Here is a 13,357-nt window from a genome sequence, read left to right as displayed (position 1 = left end):
GTGCTGCCTTTTTCCCCTAAAGACTTAGTGAAAAAGTAACTCGGAGTATAAAGTTTTCCCAGAGTTCAGAAACATTTCACCAGTGAGTGTTTATTAATTTTGAAAACTTTTTTTCCCAGCTGTACGAACTACAGCTAGACACATAATTGATTTATTTTTTGGCGTGTTAAGAAAATATGTTTCCCAAAAAGGGAGTTTTCTGGCAACCGAAATACTTCTGGAGCTGCACTAGAGTGTTACTTGCTAGCATCTATGTTGCTAAGACTGGCATGTGCTAGGTTTTTTCCTAGCATGTCCTTATAGCTCTAAATGGAGTAGTATAYCTTAACATACATTAAGTGGGAGAAAATAAAGTAAGTTAGGAAGGCATGTTTTTGCTGGCCATTTTTATTCAGGTTAAGTAAAAGATTTGAAAGTTGGAATGAAATCYTTTTTTGAAACTACTAAGGAATAAAATAATCTAGATGGCTTTAAAGATCAGAGCATACTTTCTCTTAATGCTTTTTCTGTTCAGAGGTTTCTTCACTGATGTTGTACATTAGCTGTAGRCTTTCACTTTTGTAATGAGTGTGAGTGAAGATCATCCTCTTAAAGGAGATCTTATTTGGAGGAGCATACTCTTGTAGCGTAGGATTGTAAACTACTTTTTCCAAAATGTTGCAGCAGTGAAGTGTAAGTATGTGACACTATTGTGTAGCTGCTGAAGTGTGGCAAGATGAACTTGTTATTGTAAGTTGCAATGTGCAGTCAGTAGGTGTGTGATTCTGAATGCCGTTATTAGAATTAATCAGCAGTTTACGATGAGAATATTAAGGGTCTGAAGACAATTATTGTTTACTGATTACTCATTGAAGGAGAGGCAGATTGCTACAGTATAATCAAGCAAATAGCTTTCTAGGCAGCCGCGGGTTTGATTTAGAGGCAGCAGTCAGTGTTTGTGAACTGATACGTGTGATCTGTCTGGTGCTCTCCAGCCAGGTTCTGGCAAAGCTACACTCTGCTGTGCTGTGCTGTGCTGTGGGAGCTTCCAAGCTCTTCACGTGATTTCAGCCAGCCGTGAGTCAGTATGTTTTTCTTTTGTGCTACAGTAAAAATGTTCAGTTAAAAAATAGGGTGGATATTCTTAAGGGCAGGTAGGCAAATTACATTTCTCAGCGTCGCCCACTGCAAGTCAAAGCTTTTAGAGTATTAATGTTTGATGATAAGTAACATTAAGGTGGAGTAGTTGTGAAGAAGGTAAAAATAGACTTCAGTTAGGATGAGGTTTTTTTCCAGATCTCCCTCTAAATTAAACAGAAGAGCAAGTTCCCCTTACAGGGTACAGCTACATCACTCTATTCTTTTCTTTCTCACAATGACATAGCTGCAAAGGCTTAGCTTAAAACAGGCTTGTTAAGCAAGTAAGGAAGCGTAAGAGAACGTGACCTGCTTATGGAAAATTACGTCTGTCCACTCTTTCTTCAAGGATTTCTGACTAGGTGAAATCTGGTTTACTGTAGTGTTCTGTAACAAGTGTGTTTTTACAAGTGTTTCACAGAACTCTTATTGAGTTAGCTGCATTTAGACAGAAATTCTTCTGGTTCCCTATCAGTGTGGTTGTGGAAAAGCAATGGTTTCTTTTGGTTCTTTGAGATAGGAAATCATCTTAAAGAAACTAGTACCAGCTCAGAGTAAAAAATGCCCTGTTCTACTCCACCTACCTTTTCTTCTAAGGGGTGCAATGAAAGAAGGAAAGAAGATAGCATGAACTCATGCTACTAGTWCCCAAATATGATCTGTTTGGTCTATTCCCCGGTGGACCAATACCAATCTTTTTATACAGATTGTGTGCTCCTACTGAGATTGTCGTCTGATATAAATTGTGGTAGCTTCATTGGCTTCATCAGAGGTGAGCTGTTTACAGTGAGGCTTATCACAGGATGTAATACACTAACAAAATGTTGTGCAACACTGTAAGCTATGTCAGGTTCTGGAGTTTCTTGTAGAAAGTKGTTCTGGTTCAATATTTGCGTGATTAAAATTGCAAGTCAGTTTTGGATGGGTGACGTGCATTTAAGTGATGGATCTGCATTTTGGCAGTGTTTGTCAGGTTGGGTTTTTTTTGTTTGTTTTATTTTGTTTTTTTTGTTTTTTTTTTTTTTTTTTTTTTTTTTTTTTTTTTTTTTGGATGGCTTAATCTTTAGCTAGTATCGCTGGGTACTGTTTCTTTTCTTTAAATCTGAATCTCTTCACCCTTTGTGTTTCACTCAGGAATTTTCCTCAATTCCTTCTCCTATGTGATTCCCTATTTCTATCTGACCTTGACAGGATTCCTGTTGCTTGATAACTGAGGACAGGATGAGGAAGGTGTCCAAGGTGGACTTTAGGTCTGTGAAACTCCTTACATAACTTTTTTTGCCATCATGAGGTCCAAGTGAGAGAGAAAATGATATTTTAATAAAGGGTGAGTTCTTCATGGCCTGTTTAGAGGAAGTATGATCATTGACTTGCAGGGCTCTTTGATGAAAGGATACATAAATTGTTACATACTATTAATGGCTTTTACTTGGCAACAAATACCAACGTACCAATCCATAAACAAACAAAATAGATTAGTAAATGCTGAGATAGTAAATCAGGTTGTCTTAAAAATTCAAGAAAGGAAACACAAAATGCAAAAGACTCATCTTCTAATGGGTACACTGTGTTAATCTTATTCTGAGAAGTCTTGCAGAGCAGTCATGTCATATGAYGCTGTAGTAATGTGTTCCATCTAGCATCAGGCATTGTTTCCTTACTGCCTTTCTTTTTCCCAAGGGACAATGGATCCCATTAGGGGAAACTTTTTACTTTTCCTGGTGCATGGCAAGAACACAGTCCAAGTCAGCACTGCAGCTTTGGAGGAGAGCCCAGTCCAACTTATGTGATTCTCAGACTTCTGTTGGGTTTTAGAAATACAGTGATTTTCTCTTAACAAAACCAGCTAGGGTACATGGATGGCCTTTGGGAGAGCATTCACCAGAATTCCCTTCAAACGAGTTCTAAAAAATGCTTAGAATTAAGCAAATTTTTCTTCTAGCAAAGAAAGTCTCATTCTTTTTAGGAGAACCTGCATCTTTGGTTAGCTTGTGATGCTTACGAGAACACATGTCAATCTCTGAGTTTTTCTTGGACTGGGCTAATCTTTTTAAATGTGTGGACTCCGAAGTAAGACATCCCTTAAATCAGGCAAACTTTTCTTCCCACAATGTCAGAAAAATTGCCATTTCCACTGATTTCTTCTTCCTGCACTGAATGATTTGCAGTGTGAATCTTTTTCTTCCTGCAGAAGGAATAATGTTACATTCGCTTTGAACATTTTAATTTCCAGTCTGTGGGATGTCACCGGTTATTCATAGATCTCACATAGTGTTAATACAAAGGACTGGCTTGCATGCCTACATCCTTCTAGGCAGATATTGATGACATGTGCGTGGACTCATCACTTTGGTTTAGTATGGCAGGTTCTCTTAATTTCTGCTTGTGTATATATCATCATGAAGTATAACCTTTTTTTTTCCTCAGTTTTCCCATTACCACACCTTGTAAAAAGAACTGAAATTACTTTTTCAGGGRAAAAAAAAAGAAATTTAAGTAGGGATTAAGTTAATAACATGAAAGAAAAGACTAGGGAAGTCTGATTGTCCCTCATTGTAAATGGGGATAACTCCACTACTGCCTTTGAACTTGTTCCCTTTGCTGTTGTTAAATCCATGAGGTAAAGACATGTGTCTTGGAGAATGGTGACATGGTGATGCAGCTTTATTTGGCTTCAGGTTGACTTGCTTTCTTCATATCCGCTGTATAAAACTGAACTGTTCCCCTGTCCCACAAAGTACCATTGAAATGATGAGGAAGATTTTAAGGAGCACTTTTACTCGGCAGCTGGTCTAATTAGAACGTAGAACTAATTGTAGTAGGGCRGCAATCATTACTGACTTTCATACATCAGTGCACGATCTCTGAACACTCAAAGCCATGGAAAGATCTGCTCACATACTTCTTTCTGTCTTTGCTTTCTCAACAGTTACATCGCAAACCAGCGAAAATTGGAAAGTATCAACGACAATGAAGTTGGATACTATATTGGACTTAAAAATCTGTGAGTATGGGATAAATTTTTTTTCTGTATTTCTTTTATAGAAGCCTGTAGAGACCATATCAAACTGTATGCCTAACTTTGTGGTTTACTGGGGAAAATTGTGAATCTTGCAATTGAGCCTCATAGAGATTTCATCCAAACTCTTTTTTTTAATAATTATTATCATTATGCTTTCCGTTATATTTTAAATGAAWCATTCTAACAGTTTTATTTCTTTTCCCAGGACTGTGGTAGATTCAGGCTTAAGATTTGTGTCCCGTCAGGCATTTGTGAAAAATGTGAACCTACAATACATGTGAGTAAGAATAGTGTCTGCCTTCTAAGTCAAAACTGCCCAACTCATACTAATTTATTTATTGTTAATTTACTTCTGTCTCTTAGCATTCCCTTCATTAAAAAACATTTCAACAAGACAGACTTAGAATGGTCCTCTATCATTAATTGCCCTTAAATTAGATATATATGGTAAGGAACTGGCAGATGATAAAAACGTAATGTGTGAAAAGACCATTCAGTTCATTATCCCATCTCTAACAGTGCTTCAGCTGTGTCTTTGTGATAACTAATGTAGCACAAAGAGTGCCTCTCTTGAGGGTGTGATGTCCGTGCCGTGCATCACACTCAGTGATGTGGTTCTAGTGTGATTTGATGAGCTGAACATATTTTTAGCAGCTGCAGTGCAGGAGGTGCATGCATGGAGTACATCTGACACCATCTGACCAGTGTACATGTGCAGAGACCGTGACACGACCATGACCTGAAGTCCCGAGGGTGACTCACTCTGAAAGCTCACTCAAGATCAGAATGAATGCATGCAGAGCACAATATAGGAATTATGGTTCTTTCACACGCTCGTGTGATCTTCAGGAAGCAGAATTAGTATCTCTGCTGCTTTTTGACTATGTTTTCCTAGATTTCTTATGGTTTAGATTTAAGAAAGGCTGAACTTACAAAAATTCTCTTTCTAGTACAAATTTTGTGCCTTTTAGTGGGACAGACATAGAGTAGCTCACTTAGCTACTTCAATGGAAAACACTGGCTCTAGTAATATAAAACTTTGAGATCATGKGAGTGGCTCAGCTCATCACAAGTACCCTGTTTTAGCTAAGTATTCCAAGGGTGTGCTTTAGTCCATAGATCTTCAACAGATGAACATGAATATATATTTAACATTTAACCTAACTCTTTGCTTTTATCTAAGTGAGATTGGGAAGACATAATGCCAAGCCTTGGCTTTGTCAGATACTCCCTTGTAGAAGGAAAGAACTGTTGATCAGAACACAGGGTTGATTTGATTGCTCTGCTCATGAGATGGAATCACCTTCTGACCTGTGTTTTCGAAGGAGCAGCAATTAATTCATGTAATGAAGTGGACATGAATGTCTGTTTCTGCCTATATGGTCACTGCTGTCCTTATTGTGGAACAGTTACCAGAGGAGTGTGAACCAGATCTCGTGAACCTGTGAAACCTTGCGTTGCTTCTYGTAGTCATTAATAAAGAGCTTCTACTGTAATCGGTTGGTAGTATAAGGGAAGTGTCTTCCAGAGTAAATTCAAATGTTTGCCTCTGTAAAAGTTGCTCCACACATTGTGGTTGTAAACTAGGAAACTCYATAAAGCCAGGTGCACTAGCTGTGGAAATACACAGAAAGAGCATACTATCTGAGGAGCATTTTGAGAGAGAGATTTAGTGACTCTGCTGGGAGAGAAGAGAGATTCTCTCTTCTGTGCAGCGAGGCAGAACAAAGCAAATTCAAGACTGGGATCAAAAGGAATTTTGTGGTACATTTTTACATCTTTTTCCCATTACCGTAGTTGCTGGGAGGGTATCTGTTAGGCTACTGTATATAGATTAGGACAGTGAATCTACTCATCTTGAAAGAAGCTGCTGAGAAGAGCAATGGAGTCATTAGGAGCTTGTAAAGCAATAATAAAAGGCGACTCAGAGCCTGAGTGTGTTCAGTGCAATAAAAAGGTGGTTGAAAAGGAACATGCATCATTGCAATAGGACAAAGAATAATGATTTGAAAATGAAAGAGGGTTGATTTAAATGACATATAAAGAAGTTTTTTACACTAAGACTCATGAAACATTAACACAGGTTGCCCAGAAGTGTGGTRGATGCCTCAGCCCTGGAAGCATTCAAAATTAGGCTGGACAGGGCTCTGAGCAAGCTGCTCTGGTTGAAAATGTCCTTGCTCATCACAGGGGGATTGGAACTAGATCATCTTTAAAGGTCCCTTCCAATTCAAACTATTCTATGAYTCCATGCTTCTGCTATCATCTTGTCTTTAAAAGAAGAGTAATTACGATGAGGAAAATAACCAGTTCTCTCCATGATCACACGTACAGTGTGAGAAATAATGAGTTTAGTTTGGAGCAAGATTAATAAAATTTTGGAAGACCTTCCCAGATATCTGGACAAGTACACACCACAGGAGGTGAGACAACTGTTTGGATCCTCTTGARAGGCTTCTTTGCCTGTTGCCTTAGGGAAATGGGTTTCATGCAATCACAAAGTATGTCTGTCCCCAGTGGTTGCTTCTAACCAAAATTTATAGAGACAAGTTTTCATAAAACTGTCTGTTGAACAGAACAGAGAGACCCTGCTAAAGTTAACACTTAAAATRTCACTGTACATACGAGCCACTAGGCTTTACAGAACCCACTTGGATAAGATGCCTTTGAAAAATTTTAGCCATAGGAAGAGCTTCAAGTGGAGCATGCGGCCAAATGGGCAGCATGTATCTSCTGGAGTTCCTTGTTAGAAACAAATTAGACTGACTTGACATCTGTTCAGTTGATGTAGATGAAATCTTGATGCAGAATACTTACATGATGAACCAGGGTCTCATCCAGTCTCGTACTGTGTTTTCTTTTGGTGAGTATTTGGTAATGTTAGCAGACACAGGATAAACCCAGATAAGATGGAAAACATTAAGTGGGACCAGCTGTTCTAGATGCACAGGACAAAGCAGTAAGTATGGAGGTATTTTTTACCAAGGCTGATCTGTTTTTCCTGCAAAATGCATTTGTTTGTGTTCTTTGGCAAGTCATTATGCACACTAAAATGTTTCTGAAAGCCCCAGTGAATCATGGCTTGTTGTCATCAGCAATAAAAATCCTGTTGACTGTCTATGAAGGAAGTATAGCTCCTGTTGTGGTTGGGACAGTGAAAATTGCTAAGAGGTAAAGTAATTTCATTTTGCACAGGTAATCTATGAGTACAGGTCTTTGAGAAGTCTTACATTTAATTTCGAAACAAATTTTTTACTGTCCTATAAAGAAAACAAGAACTCCAAGCATTTTTCTGAAGATTGATGTAACTGTATAAGCATTAATTTTGCTATGATACTATTACAGCTTTTTTTTTTTTCTATGAAAAAACTTTTGATATAATTAAGGAGCTCTATTATATGAAAGTAGTATTTATTTTATGAATCACACAAGAGTATCAGTTTAAAAGAAATTTATTAACACATTCTCTTAAGCCTTTTTTTGTCATTTCCTTATGTTCTTGGAAAAGCTTATGTAGCCCAGGTATCTTTCTRAAGTTACCTATCATGAGAAGATTTGAATAATATAATGAACAGCAGGAAAATAAGTGGCCTAACAGATGCTATTAAAGTGTAATTAATAGCCTTGCTCATCTAATTCTGGTGTTTTCACTGACCTTAGACTCAAGTTAGCCAACAGTCTAATTTTAGTATTGCTGTAGTTTATAAGCTTATCTGCTGCTAACAGTAATTTAATTGACCTGTGTAATACACTTGCATGGTATATTGTCAGTGCCTTTAAATGTGAAAGCATTTCACAGCYGCTGCCTTTTTCCAAAAACTTTAAAAAATAACTGTTGTTATGTGCCATGCTGCATCTAAGTGCATTGCTGGATCATACACTGTGAGTGTAGTATATATGTAGCTCCAGGTATTAAAATATATTTGTTTCTCTACAGTGTTCAGGTTTAGGTAAGTCAGCCAACGGAAACCATTTGAGACCAGCCTTACTGCAGATTTCCCCTTGTTTGCACACAGGGCTGGTTCCAACCATAGGCAGGAGGAGGGAGACGGAGTGTGGCAAAATGGCCATTTCTGCACCTCTTTCCCCCAGTTCTCAGTCTGTTCCCACCTCTTCTTTCTTGCCTTCGCTTTTCAGAACCACTATAGGCGATGGMCCATGTTGCCAGCTCTGTAAATCTTTATGCTCTGTAAATCTTTATTCTCAGTCTGGTTTTGTTCTACTGGATATTGCCACTGGTTTGCTTTCAGCTGACTTAGGCCTAGCAAGTTTAAAGTGAGCTTGATATTTGCATTTGAAATACAGGCATGCTTTTGACTGAATTTGGTCCTCTCCTTAAGTTTGCTTTGGGGCCAGGCTCTGTGCTCTTAACTTTTTTTTTCTGTAAGAAAAAAACTGTTTAGAAACCCAGATGGATTTTCTTTGGGCAACTCACCATAATTTTTTTGTGTGTAGTTGAATTGGGGAGCTAATTCATATTCTCSTTCCATTAAAGTGGAAGTGTGATTGTTAACTACTTCAAAATAAACCTGGCAGTGATTTTTTTTTCACTTAACATGAATTAAGGAGACATGTAGGCAGTCTATAGTCAATACAAAGTRCTCACTTTATGAAAAATACATGGAAAATTGAATTTACTGTCAAAATATTCCATAAGCTGATAAATTTATGGCAGTGGTCAGCAGGTAAAGCCCACTGGTTGTCTTTTGGGAAAGGTAGGATTTATTTGTGATGTGGGTAACAGAGGCACGTGCATGCCTGCTTTGGCAATACYGCAGGGGCCTCCACACATGTTGGAGTTGGAAGAGGAGGAATTCTCCTGCGTGGTGAGTGAAGAGTGGCCCATGGAGGGATGACATTTGATGTGGCTCCATGCGAGAGGCAAAAGCCCAAGTTAGTATGAGGATCCAGCCTCTTTCCTTCAACCTTCCAACAAAGAGGATAAGCATACTAGGAAAAAACCTGTGGTGGCAATTTTTGCTTAAACACAACTTCTGTCCTGTATGCAAATTGTGCTTGAATTCATTCAGGGTTATGAGACATTTCCACCAGCATCTTGTAGGGCAGTGCAGTCCACCTGACTAATGAAGTAGTAGYTCATATGTTTTGCTCACACGCATAAGGACCAGTCAGTTTGTAAACCTCAGACATAAGTTTACTGTTGTTTGCCAGGAGGAATCAGTGAGGAAATATATATATCATCTCTTTAAGAATCTGTTCTAAATGTTTGTAGAAGATCCAACTTGTAATTTCTGTGAAAATTATCTTGTACTCAGAAATCAATGACTGAAAGCTGGGAAGTAACATGGTGTTCTTTAGTCAGATTAAAAAAAAAAAAAAAAAGATATTTAATCCCTGGTTTTAAATGCAATGCAACTCCAAGTGTGGAGCCCCTATGGCGCCTTTATAATACCACGTAAAACTCATGGTATTTTGGCTCATAACACAGATTTGCACTTTACTGCTGACAGTAAAGAATTTACTGCTCAGTATCTTTCATTGGTAGACTGATAAGACAGTGCAAAAACAGCATGATTTTGCTTTGAGGTGGAAAAAGAAATTTTGTAAGCCTCAGAGTGGAGGAGTATTTTTGGTTCAGATCAACATTTCTTTGCTCTGCATAATGGGAGAGGACCTTTCACTTAATTGCCCCTGGAAATCATAAATGCTTAATTGACATAAAAAAACCCCAATACAGGCATTTTACAGTTTTCCTTTTGATCTTCCATGTGGGTGCATATTGCACATGCAATTTGAAAAGAACAACTAAAAAGCTCTGATGTGGATGTGTGCTAGCATGTGAGGAGGGCTTATATGAGTACAGAGTTTGGTGCAGCATCAAAGAAAGGGATACACCCATTTCACATGAATAAATTGAGCATATAATTAACACCTGGACTTTACAAAATACTTTTGAAACACAGTTAAATCTGCTGCTTTTCTGCAGTTGACAAAGTGCTAAAAGTGAAAATATTGATCCCTGTTAAGCTTGATTCTGAATGTATTTGACGTTAGATGCCGACTGGATTCAAGCCCTTGAAACCCTTCAGACTGTAAAGACTGCACACTATTCTCTTGCAACTGAAGTCTAAGGACTTTTAGAGCTGGTTCAAGTTCTAATTGCTTTTCAAGAGACACAAAATGTATTTTTAGTGTAAGAAGAAACAATTCTAATTAATGCAATCTTTCTCTTTTGCCRTAGCAATTTATCCAGAAACAAGCTCTCAAGTTTGTCCAAGAAGCCTTTTCGCCATCTGGGTTTGTCTGATCTGTAAGTTGTCATTTCTTAAAATACAAACTTATTTTTGGCTGGMATGGAAGAACAACGCTGTGAAGTTTGTTCTGTTGAAGGCAGAGGTCCGTCAGGAATTAGGAGTGAAATTCTGGTCCAAAGAAAGGATCAATGYTGGTTACTTAAATGCAGAGAAATTGTCATTCCAGGGCTTCAGGAAGGTTAGGTATATATTTTAAAACAATGTAGAGGTCAAAATAGCCTCTTCCTTCAGCTTTAGGATATTTGATTTTAAGATTACTTCTCACAAAACTACTGGTGTTTATATCAAATATTTGAACTAGTCAATATACAGTCTTCRGTACATCTTCACGTAAAGATTGTCTCTCATATTCTTATAGTGGCTACCACAGCTTCTATGCCTGTGTCTCTCTGTTGCAGAGTACTTTTATTTTCTCAAATTCTTGAGTTGCGCTGTGGTTCATATGATCATTTAGCAATGAAAGACATGGTAAAAATTTATTTATTGATTTTTTCGATATTAACAGTTTTGTTCTGTTACATCAACTGGATTTTCTTATTGGTATATGTTCCAAAATTTCAGTCATCCTGTGCATTCCCTGCTAATATTCAGAGAACCTGCAGGAGCTCTGGTGAGCTGGGGCTGTGGAGAAGGGGGAGGTTGCTCTCCTGGATCTCAGAGCAGAATCAGAAGTTGTCCAAGTGTGAAGCACCAGACTTGCAGTCCTAGGCCTCTTCTGATAAACTTGAGCATGTGAGAATGAAACGAGCAAATCTGAGTGCCACAGAAAGAGGTTATGCCCCTTAGGTATATCTTGTTGATAATTAAGTTGGTATAATTATTTTCTTTATGACCCAGGGAACACTACTCACTGGAATTTTCTTTCATAACTTGACAGTCACTGAGCTCTCTAATGAAGAGACTAGCTAGTGGCAAAGTACTCCCATTGCTCCATGCCTGTTGTTCTGTTGATTCTGTGTGAAGAAGCCGGGGAAAGGTACCGGGAATGAGCCAGGCATGGGAAAAATGGATAGTGTGAAGGTTAAACAGTAGCATTTGAGGAGGCAATGCATGATGAGGTAAAAGGTGAGAGAAAAAGGGTATACAAAATCGAGGTTGTGGGCTTGGGAAAGGGAGTGTAGGAGTAGACAAACTGAAGTTTTGCAAACATTGTGATGACGTGAGATAAATAGCAGTGGGGGAAATGAAAGAAAGAAAGTGGCAGGATAAAAGGACACACAGTGATAAAAATCAGTATAGTTGAACCATTCTATTGATAGGTGGTTAATACACAGGTGGAAGATCAGAAACAGGAGGGAAAGAAGAGTGTTGAGAGGTGAATCTGAAATATGAATGTTGCCGTAATAGCTTCTGAGTATCTTCTCTGAAATCTGACAAACAAGTATATTTGTGCTTTTACTACTCTTGCAAGTCAGTATGTAAATGGATGAAAAGCTCAGGATAAGGCACTGTAGAGGATATTCACCAGGTATTATAGAGGAGATGCCACTTTGAAAGGTTTCTTTTAGAACAAATGAACTGCAGCTGTAAAATTAGAGCAAACAAGATAAAGACTCGTAATTTGCTTTTCATAGGTCAGGTTTTTTCTTTCACACAAGAGTCTGTAGAAGGTCATTATGCCTCCAGCATCCTGCCAGTGATGTGCCTAACTCCATCTTTTAAGATGTATTTAGCACAAAATAAAACGGTGGAAGAATAAGACTGCTTAGCCATYGGTCAAGAAAAATTTCTCTTTGCCAGGAAGCCATAGGATGGGACAGAAGATGGAAGTGCATATCATAGGTTTTGACCCAAGGAATCATCATATACRTGCCGTGTCTTGCACAAACAATTTTGTCCATTCTGTGGTGACATTAAAGTCGAGCAGATGACTTCTGTCACTGCAGATTGTTCCTTCAGACACTTCTAAGGATCCCTGCAGCTGTTAAGTCTCAAAGAACTTGAGATGGCTTTTGGGTAAACAGGGTATGTTCTCCCAAAACCCTGATGATTATTTTTATGATTTGGGCACTTTCTGTTTTCAGGAGCCATTTATGAACATAGATTCTGTRAGAAATTCGAGCTTCTGTACATTGAAAATGCCCTTGACACTTTTTTAAGAATGATTATTCTCCTGGTAATGCAATGCCTTGAACAGACTCTTGCTCACCCACTGTATTGGATCACATGCATGCCARTAGAAGAAAAAAATAACAGTGGTCACTGTTTATGCAGACATCATATGTTTCTGTTCATGTTTAACTTGCATGTAATTGCATTACATTGTTGTGTAGTTTTATTCATTTTTAAAACTAGAATTTGGTAAGTTTATTAACCTGTAGTTTAAATTCTCTGCAGTGTACCATGTCAATTTCTATTTCAGGGGCATTTTTTTCAGTTAGTATTTCTTCATAACATTGCCTGCGATTTTACTGTGGGATTTTTCTAGAGTGTTGTAGCAGGTGAATTTAAAAGATTAGGTGAAATCCTTTTTTATGGTAAAAGTTTGTTAGAGTTAGCACATACAATCCCGACTGTTTGACTCTATAAAGAATTTACCACTTCACAGCAGTAAGCCATTTCTGAGGCACTGAGTGCTGACCCAGGTGTAGAAGAGATGAATTATAATCTCTTCTTGATTTATGAAACAAAACGGAGCTTCTTGAGTGGCCATTCTCCACGTGCTTCTGAGTTATACTCATGAAGTGGGCACAAGTCCCCTGAGTGATCTCYCCTGCCTGTGATAGTCTGGATCCTTGATGTATGCGGAGCTTAATTCCCAAATGGAAACTGTTGTCACCTTGGTAGCTTGCATTGCACTGAGTTTGCCAGGAGCACRTGCATTTTCCGGGGGCACCCTCCTTATAAAAGGGTTCACCATGCCTTCCTTAACCTTTCTGACTAAAGGATTCAACTTCCACTTTCACATAGCTGAATGCTTTGTGTCCCCCTGCCCTTCTTTTTT

The 13,357-nt window shown here is 38.3% G+C and overlaps 1 protein-coding gene across 5 annotated transcripts in view; it reads left to right on the top strand.

The window, feature by feature from the left end:
- Positions 1–13,357, top strand: part of NTRK2 (neurotrophic receptor tyrosine kinase 2) — a 197,731-nt gene that overhangs the window by 15,510 nt on the left and 168,864 nt on the right. For all 5 annotated transcript variants that reach the window (XM_057370011.1, XM_057370015.1, XM_057370012.1 and 2 more), the window contains exons 2-4: positions 4,046–4,120; positions 4,344–4,415; positions 10,341–10,409. In XM_057370011.1, the coding sequence (XP_057225994.1) occupies positions 4,046–4,120; positions 4,344–4,415; positions 10,341–10,409 (216 nt within the window). The remainder of the gene's footprint in view (positions 1–4,045; positions 4,121–4,343; positions 4,416–10,340; positions 10,410–13,357) is intronic.

This window comes from Malurus melanocephalus, unplaced genomic scaffold (genome assembly GCF_030028575.1).
Source record: "Malurus melanocephalus ecotype Western Australia unplaced genomic scaffold, MMel_1.1 scaffold_117, whole genome shotgun sequence".
NCBI lineage: Eukaryota > Metazoa > Chordata > Aves > Passeriformes > Maluridae > Malurus > Malurus melanocephalus.
The sequence above is the reverse complement of the archived record's forward strand: the minus strand, read 5'-3'. Positions and strand labels throughout refer to the sequence as shown.